General features: G+C 46.3%; 3 protein-coding genes and 1 long non-coding RNA gene across 8 annotated transcripts in view; 1 reads left to right on the top strand and 3 right to left on the bottom strand.

Annotated features, from left to right (window-relative positions):
* Nucleotides 1-397: 397 nt before the first annotated feature.
* Nucleotides 398-6,660, bottom strand: LOC109512993 (PDZ domain-containing protein 7). 2 transcript variants are annotated; one of them, XM_019865177.1, is made up of 19 exons: nucleotides 6,577-6,660; nucleotides 6,466-6,511; nucleotides 5,820-5,901; nucleotides 5,498-5,703; nucleotides 5,217-5,354; nucleotides 4,956-5,130; nucleotides 4,515-4,691; nucleotides 4,296-4,443; nucleotides 3,705-3,765; nucleotides 3,246-3,423; nucleotides 2,960-3,171; nucleotides 2,722-2,883; nucleotides 2,528-2,643; nucleotides 2,350-2,441; nucleotides 2,151-2,242; nucleotides 2,008-2,079; nucleotides 1,473-1,841; nucleotides 977-1,077; nucleotides 398-900 (listed from the first exon to the last, which is right to left on the bottom strand). In XM_019865177.1, exons 4-19 carry the CDS (start codon nucleotides 5,667-5,669, stop codon nucleotides 724-726), a joined length of 2,442 nt encoding a protein of 813 aa, XP_019720736.1. In that variant the 5' UTR covers nucleotides 5,670-5,703; nucleotides 5,820-5,901; nucleotides 6,466-6,511; nucleotides 6,577-6,660; the 3' UTR covers nucleotides 398-723. The 2 variants fall into 2 exon arrangements, with proteins under 2 accessions (XP_019720736.1, XP_019720744.1); XM_019865185.1 differs by lacking the exon at nucleotides 6,466-6,511 and having other exon boundaries at nucleotides 6,577-6,651.
* Nucleotides 5,673-9,944, top strand: LOC109513044 (uncharacterized). Its single transcript, XR_002167645.1, has 3 exons — nucleotides 5,673-5,807; nucleotides 6,587-6,742; nucleotides 9,858-9,944. It is a non-coding gene; the product is annotated as an uncharacterized LOC109513044 (long non-coding RNA).
* LOC109513029 (redox-regulatory protein FAM213A-like) lies at nucleotides 7,502-9,091 on the bottom strand. The gene is made up of 5 exons (XM_019865232.1): nucleotides 8,834-9,091; nucleotides 8,337-8,428; nucleotides 8,116-8,256; nucleotides 7,850-8,014; nucleotides 7,502-7,774 (listed from the first exon to the last, which is right to left on the bottom strand). Exons 1-5 carry the CDS (start codon nucleotides 8,976-8,978, stop codon nucleotides 7,652-7,654), a joined length of 666 nt encoding a protein of 221 aa, XP_019720791.1. The 5' UTR covers nucleotides 8,979-9,091; the 3' UTR covers nucleotides 7,502-7,651.
* dydc2 (DPY30 domain containing 2) overlaps nucleotides 9,535-13,393 on the bottom strand; it is a 6,077-nt gene continuing 2,218 nt past the window's right edge. For 2 of the 4 annotated variants that reach the window (XM_019865219.1, XM_019865211.1), the window contains exons 2-7: nucleotides 12,337-12,492; nucleotides 12,053-12,133; nucleotides 11,710-11,856; nucleotides 11,380-11,508; nucleotides 9,930-11,195; nucleotides 9,535-9,694 (exon numbers count right to left, since the gene is read on the bottom strand). In XM_019865219.1, coding sequence (XP_019720778.1) covers nucleotides 9,671-9,694; nucleotides 9,930-11,195; nucleotides 11,380-11,508; nucleotides 11,710-11,856; nucleotides 12,053-12,133; nucleotides 12,337-12,483 — 1,794 coding nt within the window. In that variant the 5' untranslated portion in view covers nucleotides 12,484-12,492 and the 3' untranslated portion in view covers nucleotides 9,535-9,670. The other 2 variants (XM_019865203.1, XM_019865195.1) reach the window with 2 other exon arrangements.

The raw sequence follows: 13,393 nt of genomic DNA, 5'->3' as shown, positions 1-13,393 counted from the left end.
AAAATTTTAATTGGGGAGTCCTAAAATAAATTGATTAGTAATTTATTGTAATAAAAAATACAAAAATATTTCTGTAAATAATTGCCCAATTATAAAAATTTTAAAATTTGTTTAAAAAAATTCTGAAACGTATCAGTACAGTTGTATAAATTATAACAATTTATATAAAAGTACAAGTAAAATGCAAAAGTTGTATTTTATTAAATAATTGCTTAACCACACTAAAATTTGTTTATACAGTACAATTAGTACATTACATGTTTTTATTTAAAATTATAGAGCACATAAACTATTTTTATTAAATAATTGGTTTATTGTCAATTTTAAAAAATACAATTTTAAAAGTTTGAGCATGCTAACAAATTGACATACAGGTTTTAATTTATCTTCAAATTAAATCCTACTACTACCTTCTCTCAGATGGCTCAACCTTTTGAGCAGGTGTGACCATTTTACTTCCTTTCGTCGGCCCAAGAGAAAACAACAAAAATGATGACTCTGTCATCTTCTGACCTAAACGAATCCGAGTGCACTCGTCACTGTGAATAGACCAAAGAAATGTTTCCACAAGGCCTGTTTCATTTTGGATGTTTGTCGGGCTTCCACAGCACGTTAAGAAGTACAAATGTATATTTTCACCTTGCTGTACATTGTGTTTTTATTAAAGGTCACACTGAATCGTTCAATTGCGGTTTTGTTTCTAAATTGGGATGTGTTTGGCCATCATTGACCGCTAGGCTGTGCTAATGATGTGTTTGGAGGCTTGCAGGGCACTTTGACCACCAGCAGCATGGGGTCTTTGGCCTTGTCGCTGAAGGCTTTTCGGATGAGGTCGACGGCGTGCTGGTGCGTGACGCCTTGCAGCGACGCGCCATCCACGCTCACTACCTCGAATCCGGCCTGGAGGAAGAGACGAGCGAGGCGAGAGTGTTTGAAGGTCGGACGCTTGGACCACTCGTCGTGTGTCTCCCGTTACCTTGAGCACATCGCAGGTGGAGGCGGCTCCTCCCGGGAAAATCTTCTCCACCTTCACAACCGGCTGGACCTTGGATTCTATTCCGCCGGATATGCTGATGCCTGTGACACCAAAGAGGTCCAGTGTGAGTTCCTATCGTTCTCTAGTGTAGCGTCGATGGATAACAGGGTGCAAAAATGAGCAACAAACTGAAAACATTGGGATTTGGTCAATCTCCTTCCTATCGTTCTCTAGTGTAGCGTCGATGGATAACGGTGCAAAAATGAGCAACAAACTGAAAACATTTGGATTTGGTCAATCTCAAGACTTAAACCCGATTGAGTGGGGGTGGGTAAACTTGTTCTCGAGGGCCACGTGTGATTTCAAAAATAAAGAGATGATATAAATAGTGACAAATTAATTTGTATTGTATAAATTGTATTTGTATGATCTAAAAATCTATTTGAAGTTAAGCAAATAGTTAAAACAAAAAAAATAACTGAAGACAAGCACTCACCTAGCGACTGCTTGGTCTTGGAGATGCTGACCGTTTGGAGTTCGTGCTCTTGCGGAGAATGTCGTCCGTTCAGACGTGCTGAACCCGAGACGTCCTCAAAGCGCACAGGGTTGACGCTTCCTACGTCAGGGTAGTCGGCGAGTAGCCAGTTCGGATCCGGGGTACCTGCGGGGATGTGTTGATGCTCCTCCGTGAACCGGTATCCGTCGACAGGGATGTCGAGCAACGGCATGAAGGTGGCGGTGGGGCGGCGCCGCCTCTGCCTGCATGCTCGAGGCCCCGACAGGCTGAGCTTTTCCAACTTGTCCACCAGGTGGCTCTGCTTCTCCACCATGGCTGCACTGTGCAGCTCAAAGCCTCCTCGCAAATCTGAAACGAGAGCATAGCTATCGATTTTCATATACTCTGTCAAGGCTGACTTTTTTTTTTTTTATCTGTTGCTGTTCTGTGCCAATTCTACCAAACATCAAACGGGGGTATGACATTTTTAAAGTTTTGATAGTTTCTTGTACAGGAACCCACTCGAGGTACCAACCTGGGATGGGCGTGATGAGGCGGCGTTTGGGTGCTCGACCAGACGTGGGAGAGCGAAGAGGCGGCGTTCGGACTTATGGGAGGGCATAAAAAAACAGGAGGTAAAACACATTACCTGTGTGCGTGTGTTTCGCCTAAGCACACCTGAGCGGTACTTGAGGATGTCGTACGCCTCCACCTCCACCGCTTCGACAGTGCTGTTGAATTCACGGAGGTGGGCCGCAGGAAGCAGCATCCTGCAGTGAAACAATGAACTCTGTTTACTGTGCAATAGTAATTAGGCCTCAGAGTGTATTGTACGAGCTAAATAGTATACTTCAGACTAGTTCGTCTGATGACTGACCTGACCTCCCTGAGCAGCAGCAGTTTTTCAGGCCTGTCCAGCACGGCCAGCAGGTGGCGTATTAACGACTCCAGGCACCTTTCTTCCACATACTGAGCGTGGAGGCACAAGTGACGTTGTCTTCCTTATTTTTCATGCTACCGATAAAAAAATCGCAGAAAGGCTGTCAGCTCCATACCGTCCGACACGCTTTCATGACCGCTTCCGTCTCCTCCTCAGTCAACAGACGCTGGGCCAGCTCCTCCACTGCTCGCAGCGTCTCCTCTGGAAACTCTACAGGTCTTGGACTCAAACCTGGATCAGGCCAGAGGTTTCAAAATTTTCTCTAACTTTTATAACACTGCGTGTCAGTTCAGGTGTGGGGGGGGCTACCTTCTTTGTCAGTGGACAATGACTTGGAGCGCCCCCTAGAGCCGTCCCTCTTGCGTGCGCCCCCAAACAGCAAGTTGACCAATGTCTTGGAGCGTTGCAGTGCACTCTTCTCCCCGGAGGTTTTTCCTCCTTTCTGCTTCTTGGCTTTCTTTTGGCTGATCTCTACGTGGGGAGGTGCACGCATTTTTGTCAACGTGCGCACACCCAAAAAAAAGATAGTCTTTTGTGCGAGACACACCTGCTATAGTGACCTGGCTCTGCGAGCGGCTGATGGGTCGGCTGGGTCTGCTGAGGGCCAGCAGCACCGCCGTCTTGCGGGACTCCTTCTTGAGACCGCCCTCATCTCTGTCCTCCTCCTGACGGATGGCGGTGTCCCGCAGCAGTGTGGTGGCCCCTAGGCTGCGCGTCGTGTCTGTCTGGATGGCGGCCTCGCTGCGCTCCAACTCAAATCTACCACGTTAAAAAAACAAGCGCTATCGTGAGACATGAATGAGAAGCCCAAAAAAAAGGCGCCTCCACCCCACCTCTGGTCCTCGGTGGAGATGCACACATCCACCATGTCGGAGACAAATGGCAGACTGGGCGGGAACATGACTTGGGACAGGCCGCTCAGGGAACTGACCGGCGTCTCTGAGGACAGTGAGGATGCTGATGAATTGGACTCTGAGCCCAGCGAAGAAGATTTCTGACCCCTGTTAGCCACTGTGAGAGAAATCAACTCGAGTGAGGATCCAATTCTCGGTCTGGCCTGCTTTTGAGCCAATAGAGTGACACTGTAAGATACAAGTCAACCCGCACCAATCAGTGTTCATATTTCACAAGCATGGTGAACTGAATTGAGACCAAGAAAAGACATTTTAAACTTGAATGAATCGTTCGAAAGTTTTTTGTTTGTGTTTGCTTGTTTGTATTAACATGAAAAATGTCTAAAAGTCGAATTATAAAATAGAAATAGTCTATGAGGACAACACGGGCATACATACACTTGTTGAGCCATCGGTACTCTGCCACCATCTCCTTGTAAGCAGGATAGCGGCCAGCCTCCTGGTGCGGGGGGGGGAAATATGTAAATGAATCAGATTAAACTTTGATGGCATTTTGACTATATTTAATCAGGAGGAGCACATGAGGCAAGACGTCGCACTTTCGTCTGCAACCGATCCTCACTGTCTGTTGAATAATGCACACCGCTCCCGGGTATTTTCTTCAACACAGCGAAACCTAAGCTTGGGTAAGTGAGGAGGAATATTAAGACTGTGTGCCAGCTGTCTCACTCTCTCTCACAGACACACACACACACACACACACAGTAGCTTTAATTTATGCCTCAGCTACAGTTGATGATTTTGAGTTCCGGGCTTGAGAACAAATTAAACTCCTGTCTCGAGGTAGCAATACACAACTTTTTGTAAAAGCAAAATACACATAAGTCTTTAACAACTAACATGCCTGCTTTTTTTTGTCATCTTTAAGAAAGCAGATTTTTTTTTTTTTTTTCAAACAGCTCTCCTCTTCAACTTCGTTAGATTGTGCAGCCGTACCTGAACGAAGCGTCGCCTCAGTTTTGCCCTCACCTTAATGGTCAGCATGACGTGCGTGTGGCTCTTCAGAACCTCCACGGCGTTGCTGTGGCTAATGTCCTCGAAGCTCACACCATTGGCGGCAAGGATCTGGTCACCCATCTTGATCCCGTTCTGCTCGGCCAGGCCACCGGGGTCCAGCCTGAGACATCAGGAGTCAGCGGTATGTGAAGAAGGGATGTGTTTGTAGAAAGTTTTGAGAAGGGTACCTACTTGGAGACATAAATCCCCAAACCAAACTCCTTCCCGCCACGGATGTTGAAACCCAGGCAGTAGTCGTCGGAGGTGGTGTACATGTGGACGATCCTGCGAAGGGCGCTACCCGCGCTGGCATCTGATGGCGTCCGTCCGCTTTCCTCCACCACCATGCGCCTGTGTATCAGGTCCACCCTGGAAAAGCACCACAGGATCGATTTTCATCATCAAAACGCCAGCAAATGGTGCTGTTTCCTCACAAGCAGACTCTGTACGTTCGCCGAATCTAAAAAGTCTACACACCCCTGTTCAAAGGCCAGGTTTTCATGGTATACAAATTGAATGATTAAGACTAATGGTGGAAATGTTTTTATTTAAAATTTAAAAATATATATCATATGGAGACTTTTTTAATCATAAATCCAGTCGCGAAGTAATTCTCCCTAGCTCGTTACTCACCAGGTGGTCTTCTCTTTAGAGTAGCGTATCCCGGGCACTTTGCCCACACGCCTCACCACCATCCTAAGCCTGTTGTTGCCCGTCAGGACCTTTACGGCGCTGCTCATGGTGATGCTTTCCAGGCTGACGCCGTTCACTTCCACCAGCTTGTCACCCACCAGCAGGCCGGCCTCCTCTGTGCACAACGACAAGAAACACTCTTGGGTCAAAACTCCTTGCCCCGCCCCGCCAAGGTTACCTGAAGACGTCGTGGCATCCCACCTGCCGTGCTGGCGTCCTCCACCTTGCTGACAAAGATGCTCAGGCCGTGCTCGCAGCCGCCACGCACGCTGAAGCCCAGTTTGCCGTCCTTGCTTTTGTCCACCGTGATGGTGTGAAGGTCCTCGCTGTCATCGCCGCCTGATAAAGTACAGTCCAACGGACGCATACATGTCAACAGTGACGGCCATTTTGTCTTCAGTTGAATAGAATACATAATTTTTCAAACATTGATCAACAACAGCATTGCCCTCTTTGAAAACTGTTGATATTTTCTCTCTTACCGTCCACCGGCGAGTTGATGAGGATGACGCGGCCCATGGGTGAGGAAGATCGGATTCCTCGGCGGCGCCGCTGCTGCTCCTTCTTGCGTACAATGTTGCGTGCGGCCGAGTGCGGCTTCCCCTGTGTGCCGGGGGCCTTCTCTCTGCACGAGGGGTCTGACGAATGAGCCATGGACCCTCCCGGTGCCGTCCCCGTTCAGATGTGTCTGCAGTGGCACAGAGCCAGAAGAAAAGCCGCCATACTGGATCAAGACCATATTTGTTGCACAGTGTTCTAACATCGACACAACTACATTGGTGGTTACAGAAGGTCAGTACTTACGTTTGTGACATAGCAGCTGACGTTTTGGTTTCCTGCAGTCACATGTCCGGCTATTCTTTCCCATGATTCATCTCTCAGCTTCCTGGCGAATACCAAATCAAGTAGGAATACTATTACTGTATTTGGAGACATGGGTTTTAATTTTTACTCAAGTTTTTATAACTGTTGGTACTTTACTGCTTCTTACTTATAGGCAAAAAAATAGGCATCTTTTTTTTCCAATCAAGAGTTCAGTGTATGTTTTTTTTCTTGAGACTTTACTTAAGTACAGGTATTGAATAAGGACTTTTTTACCAGCTTTTTTAAACACATCTGTAATTTTATCTAAGCACATGGTTGTGAGTACTTTTGGCGTTTTACTGCAGTACTCTAAAGTGTGGGATTATCTTCTATCTGGGAGGTCAGGAGATCACGTGATGCGCTGCTATGGTTACATACTACTAACTTAAAACTCCCGTGACGTCATACCAGGGCTTCCCCAGAACCGTGGACAGCGACAACGTCAAGCCTCAGCGATGCCGTGAAATACGTACCAAAAACTACACACACACAAATGCGTCGATCGTAACTTCATACCCGCTCGAACCACTTCGCCGATATCCAGACAGAGTTTTAATACAGAAATGCCATTAAAATAAAAACTTACCGAGCATTATTCAAACGAAGGCATCAAGCTCGCTTTTCCATCAGTTCTTGTGAAAAGCGTAGGAACAATCGTGCAAATATTCTTGCTACACTCAAAGTATTCTTGTTGTACCTTGTTTTAGTTGAAATTATCCAGACTAATTCAAGTCGTTCGGCCCGTGGGGATCCATTTTGAGCAAAGGCTGGTCTGTCGAACCTGGACGGATTCTACAAAAGGCCTGCCCCTGCTGCACGCTGATTGGTTGGACGAGACAGGCCGGAGAGAATCTGATTGGACGGTACGGTAAACTAAACACACGCAGTCACTTCATTCCACTGAATACACTATCCAAGTTTAATTACCCAAAGTACAAGAGCTTTATAATGATGCTTAGTTTATATATTGTTTTATACAATTAAACTTTCATGAAGCTAAAACCCTATTTCGGTATAAATTCGAGTAGACGACCACTAGGACCCCCCACGACTCACGAAAATCCGCCTATAATTGACACCCAGTGAAATGCGTTGTAAATAATAAAACGCCTCCAAAAATCTCTACAAAAAAAACACGGGAGAAAAATCCCCCCAAAGGTCAACCTCCCCCACTTATAACAAATGTAAATATTTTCACAAAATTAAAATATATAAATACTGTATGTAGTGCTGAAGAGCACGTGTGCAGGGCAAACTTTTTAGTGAAGCATACAATTAGGAATATTTCTTTTGAATAATAAGTTTTGCATGATATAGTATGTTTGAAATTTACTGTGATCATACACAAAGGCTTACCGGAGCAGTTAAAATGAATTAAGATGGATTGCAATTACAGAAATTGGTTTAGTGACAATTAATAAGCTTTAAACAGATGTTTTCAGTTCTGACTTAAAATAAGATAAATAAACAATGTGAAGTGTCCAAAGTCAAAAAGCTGATCGGCTGAATGCTCTGCTCCCTGTTATCATTAGATTGGCAGATCGAACAGACAAGTGCAATGATGAGGAGGATCTGAGAAGGCTGTAATATGGTTTTGGTACAATATGAACAACAGCAAGCTCTTGAGTGCCATGACATATTTTATTGGGTAATAAAAGGAAGCCCATTCTTTAAAACATCAAGTCTGTTTGCTCCGTAGAGTTTGATAACAGACCATCATGAACAGACTGGGAGGCTTTCACTACACAAGTCAACTATGCATGCAACTTGGGTTACTCTGTGACATTATTCTCCATGGGCACAAGCTCCTGTGGTATTCTCCCGACTGCTTGGATCACATCTTCAATGTTGACCTTATCGCCAAACTCAATTTCTCGGTGTTCCAACAGAATTCCCTGGAGAAAAAAAAAAAAAGAATCATGGGTAGTTCCTGACTTAATTACACACGGACTGAATTGTGTCAGTTCTACCTGCTGCTCACGCCCGAGAACAAAAACACCACCCAGCACAAAGCCCTCTCCCAAGACATTTCCCTTGAAGCCCTTTCCGAAGGCCCTGAGACCGTTCATCCACACCCCCGCACGAAGAAACGCCAAGAGGCCCAATCGTCGCTCGCGAGGCCCGAAGAAGCGCTTCTGCGGTGAACAGAAACTCGGTGTGAGAAAACATCCTCCCCCTCACGAGGGAACACAAGACAAACCACAGAGAAGGACTTGAGAGTTTCTTTCAAAAAGACCCTTTCATCCAAGAAGATCTCCCCGTTGAAGTACGACCGGAAGTTCTGAACCTCGTTGCCGATGTTCTCCTTGACCACGGCGTACATGGGTACCCCGAGCTGGTCCAGCTGGGGCTTCAGAGAGGACAGCTCTGCAGCCTCCTGGATGACGGTGTGACCTGCTCATTTAGTTAACGCTCCCATCATGCTAAGTGCCCTTAAATTGCGTCACAACGTGTTACCTCTCTGCACAGAAATCATCCTGGCCTCCGCACCGCCATAATGACGGCACCTCTTTGCTCCCACAGAGACTTGGCCTTAAACTTTGTCTTCTCTGAAAATGAAGGGAAGAGAAAGATTAGTTAAAGCAGGGGGTGAAGACATGACTGTAAAAGAGGTCACAACCGAAGGAAAGTGAAGGTGGAAGGCGATAGAATCTCAAAGGAGATGTAAATGGAGGGCAACGTGGTGAAGTAGAAAATGTGTGGAGAAAGTGCATATGGGAAGGATGTCAGGGTTGACATTTTTGAAAGAGGGTGAAAGGGCATAGTCAAGAAAGTAGGTGAATCAACTAAGGCAAGGGTGGGTAAGTGTAAGTAAAATGGTAGGAGTAAAAGTACAACCTGATGGAAGTGGGTGAAGGAGTCACATAAAGGATTACAAGTGAAGGAAGGAGGTGAAGGGTTAGCAAGCAGCAACAGTGCAAGCTCCACAAAGGCTTTTTTTTTAACACGCTCACCCGCAGTCAAAGTCGTGAGCTCAGCTTCTTCGAGATGCTGGATGCTAGCCTTCAGCGGCGCCGTGAGGAACATATCCGTCACCAAATTGAGAACTCGGGCCACTAGGCCACCCGCGGCCGCTGCGGCTTGAATCAGGAGAGCCATTCCGCTGCACCTCGGACTCCCCGACTTGTTCCTCTTGCGCTCCCTTTACCTCGTCTGACGTCCACACTCGTCCGCCGCGTCCTTGCTGACGCCGCGCGCGTGTAACCGCGACGCCCTCGGGTGCGCGCACGTCACAAGTTTTGTTTTGATCGAACCCAGCCGTGACAGGTCTCTGACGTCATAAAGCGGCCATTGTGCAAAGGCACCTCCGTTCTCCCCCCTTTTCTGTTTCAGAAGTTACCAGCGTCCACTGGAGTAGTGCAAAAAAAAAAATCAGCATTTTGGTCCGTTGCTTGTCGACTATGTAGTCTCCATTTAAACCTTTTTGCCCTCTTCAAATTTGTTCAAACTGCTCTTATTAGATTCAAACGTTTTCCCATCGTAAAAAAACGTAGTTGTGTTTGATAATAGTTTGAGCAAGTCCGAAGTTAAGTGATTTCAGTTGTGTTTGATAATAGTTTGAGCAAGTCCGAAGTGATTTATGAAAAAAAGGTGTTTTATTCGTTCATATTTTTGGCCTCAAAGGTGGTTGAACGTAAACAGTAAATTGGCACACTTTGTTCTTACAAGCACATCATGTTTATTTGAATTACTGCATATTGAGGACATCTTGATTGAGGCACACATGCAATGATGAACGTAGGATATTCAAACATAAAGGCTCATCAGTGGACCACCAAGCAGCGATGTGGTCATTTTCCATCTTGTTCTGTTCCCTGCAAAGCCACATAAATGTTAAATCACCATTCAAGGGATGAATGTCACAAATGATCACAAATATTTAGTATAATACATTTACTATAAAAAAATACATCCCTAACATTCATGAGGAACACACACATAGATTTGATGATTTTTATTATTTTCATTTTTCTACAGGTACTGAGTTGACCTGTGGTGTTACCATAATGCGTAACAATAAAGACGGCTGACCCAGGCAGGCTCACAAACCTCTTCCTCGTCTTGAATAACAGGACCTGGACTTGATTCGTGTATCTCCTCTTCAGTTTTTGCCAACTGCTTTTCAACCGGCAGCACTTGGTCGGACTCGCCCCGGGACGACTCGGGTTGCACAGACTCTGCCTTAGAGGACTCAGCCTGTGCAGATCTAGGCTGGGAGGTCTCGGACTGAACGTTTGGCATCGACTCCTCCTCCTGTTCAGACTCGTCTGAGTTCTCACCTTGCGTTGGTTCAACCTGGGATGCCTCAGCCTGCACAGGCTCCTCAAGCATAGACTCCTCCTGCACAGATTCGACCTTGGCAGACTCATCTTGTGTGGCTTTGAGGTGAAAGGCCTCACTTTGAGAGGAGTCAGTCTGTGTGGACTCCAAAAGTGCAGCCTGGACCTGTGTAGACTCCATCATGAATGATTCCACCGGTGCAGATGCAGAGTGTGTGGATCCAATGTGAGCGAGCTCATCTTGAGTGGACTCGGACATGGCGGTCTCCGCCATTGGAGATTGAACCTGTGCAGACTGGGACAAGGAGGTCTCATTTTGTGCAAATTCGATGTGGGAGGCCTTGGCCTGGTAGGTCTCGGCCTGCGTAGACTCCACCAGTGTGGATTCCGCCTGCACAGACTCAGCCTGGGAGGAGGACTCCTGCCCAGACTCAGAAATGGAGGTGTTGGGCTGAGCAGACTTCATCGGAATGGACTCTGCCTGCCCAGATTGCTCCTGGGAGGTCTGAAGTTGTGTGAATTCAACCTGGTCAGCCTCAGCATGAAAGGCCTCGGGCTGTGTGGACTCCACCAGTGTGGACTGCGCTTGTGCAGATTCAACCTGGGAGGTCTCAGCTTGTGCTGAGTCTAAGTGGGGGACCTCAACTTCAGAGGATTCAGCCTTCATAGACTTGGCCTGCACAGACTCCTCTAGCGTGGACCCCAACTGCACATAGTCTGCCTGGGAGCTCTCAACATGTGCGGAATCCACACGGGAGGCCTCAGCCAGAGAGGACTTGGCCAGCATGGCCGGGACATTGGAGCCGTCACCTTGAGAGGACTCTGCCTGTTTGGTCTCACCCTGCATGGGTTCGTCAGACTCTGCCTGGGTGGTGGTATCAAGCTGCGAGGACTCCACCAGCTCAGCTTTGGACTCCATCTGTGAAGACTCTGCACGGGAGGTCCCAGTTGGTGTGGTTTCAACCTGGGAGGCCTCAGGTGGAGAGGACTCCTCCAATGTCGACTCAGTCTGGGAGGACTCGGCGTGCTCATGCTTCTGGTGAAAGGGTGTCAGGAGAATTGTGTGAGTTAAGACATAAGCACCAAAAAAAACACTTGGCCTAACTTCTCCCATGTGGGTTTCTTCCTCTCAACCTGCACCATGGTTCCGATTCTGTTCCCAGCTGGACTCTCCACTCAACTGAATAAGACTGCTCTTAAAGAGATGACAATTCCTTCACCTTCTCTGTGTGTTGGCTTTCAGGTTGAAGAAGGCTCGTTTGGCCTGGTAGCTCCCAATGTTGGTCCACCTGGCTGGAATTGGCGCCTTCAGTCTGGACCGGCTCAGCGGTTGCAGCTGGACCGAACTTCTGTGGGTCATTCGGGAGAGAACGCGACCACTTGGTAATGTCTTGCCCCACGCACACAACTAACTTCGACCCTGTGGTCCTAAGCCAACAGACTGGACACATTGCATGCACATGCAGCAGGACCACCACACCAAAAAAGCCATCATAGAGACACCGCCACCACCACCAGACATGCTTTCGTGGTTTTGTTTTTTTTTTCACCTCCTGCTCATTCTCCAGAGGTCCACTTTGGTGCTGGTCAGTGGCCTGTTGGGTTTCTGGCTCAGTGGGGTCCCTCACAGTCTGATTTGTAGTTGCGACTGTGGCTCCCACACAATCGTCTCGTCCTGCAGGCTCCGTTTCAGAGAGCTGTTAAGGTGCTGAGTGTCAAATACCCTTCAGACTGACAGCAATCTTTCTAATTCTCTGCCTTCACCTTTCCTGCTCTTCACCTCACTTTCCTCCCAACTGTTGGCTGAACTCACTGCCTTCTACCTGACGACTGACCTCTGGGGCGCGACCACACAAAACGGCAAAGCACAAAAATAAAACAAAAGGCAAGTACTTTTCCAGCCGCCTCGTTCGGAGCTTCCTTCTCTCTGGCTTTGGCCCGTTCCTTCTCCACGAGTGCCAACCGGGCCTGTTTCTGTAAAAATCAGGATTCCTGGCATCAGAATTCCGGCGACTACAGATCAAACACAGAGCTGGTAAATCCAGGTTCAGAAAGTTTTGGTGAGTGGTATTTTAGAATAAAAAAATCTACCGTTTCGGTTGCACGGCATATTGGACAACAGCGTCATCTACTGGCAAAACAAACAGTAGCATTTTATTACCATCGTTATTATTTACCTTTGCCTCATATTCAACGTTGGAGTTGTATTTATACAGCCAGTGAGCCAAAAACTGTATGGGGTCCATGGGACGCTGCTCTACCACTTCAGCAAGGCCCTCTGCCAGGCATGAACCCAGATGCGTCTTGACAAACTCGGAATCCATGTTTTGACTCTGTGCGGGTAGAGGAATTGCACTTGTAATTTGTGCGGGTAGAGGAATTGCACTTGTAATTTACGATGACACTGACACAAACGTCTTTCCTGCCCCTGCTTAATCTATAATATGACGTCATTACAGAGGAACGGTACTTGTTTCTTGGCACGTAATATATATTGATTATTTCAGGAAACAGGTAAAAAAAAACGTGTGGACATGTAGTTAATGAAACAAAAAGTTATTCAATGTCAAGAGGTCAGTTGTTCGTCATCGGACCAAAAAAGAAAGTAAACTTTGATAGCAGGCTCGTGTAACTATGCCACCATTGGTTTGTTTACGGTAACTCTGTGAATTCGGTCGTAGCGATATATTAAAACACAAAAAAAATTACCCCACAAGCATATTTTATACTGAAAACAACTTGCTACGCTGTATACTGTCCACGCGTAGGAAATTCGTTGAAGTATTAAAATGTAAAGAAGGAAAACTATAAAACAAACCAGCTGCCAAATACGACTGCACTTCCGGGAGTGTTTGTTTGTGTTTCTATGGTAACGGTGTTCCTTTCTTAATAGTCCGCGGAATAGCCGTGAAGGTTCAGACTCACCAGAATTAATCCAATTATTCTTATTATTAATATTATTATTAGTATTATAATATATAATTATTCTTCTTCTTATTAGCAGTAATAAGTAGTAGAAGAACTGTAGAATGTAATTTAATTATGTCGTAAAATATTTTAAAGATTTACTATTTTATTTTAAAAAAACAAAAAAAAAACATGTTTTGAATTCCAACCTTCCGGGCTCAATTAAGAGTCAAATTACTTGGCCCTCTTAATTTACATGCATTTTCATTTGACTTTGCCACTAGGAAATTGGGTCCAACATGGACGCCTCGAGTAAGATGTGAACGA

This window comes from Hippocampus comes, unplaced genomic scaffold (assembly GCF_001891065.2).
Source record: "Hippocampus comes isolate QL1 unplaced genomic scaffold, H_comes_QL1_v1.1 scaffold74, whole genome shotgun sequence".
Classification (NCBI taxonomy): domain Eukaryota; kingdom Metazoa; phylum Chordata; class Actinopteri; order Syngnathiformes; family Syngnathidae; genus Hippocampus; species Hippocampus comes.
Note: the sequence above shows the minus strand (reverse complement) of the source record. Positions and strands in the feature narration are given on the sequence as shown.

Coding starts and splice junctions, on each gene's coding strand:
- LOC109512993 (XM_019865177.1), bottom strand. CDS start 5,669: ATGGCTCATTCGTCAGACCCCTCGTGCAGAGAGAAGGCCCCCGGCACA. Junction 2,644..2,721: donor ATTGTCCACTGACAAAGAAG/GTAGCCCCCCCC, acceptor GGCCTGATCCAG/GTTTGAGTCCAAGACCTGTA. Junction 1,842..2,007: donor CCTCATCACGCCCATCCCAG/GTTGGTACCTCG, acceptor CTCTCGTTTCAG/ATTTGCGAGGAGGCTTTGAG.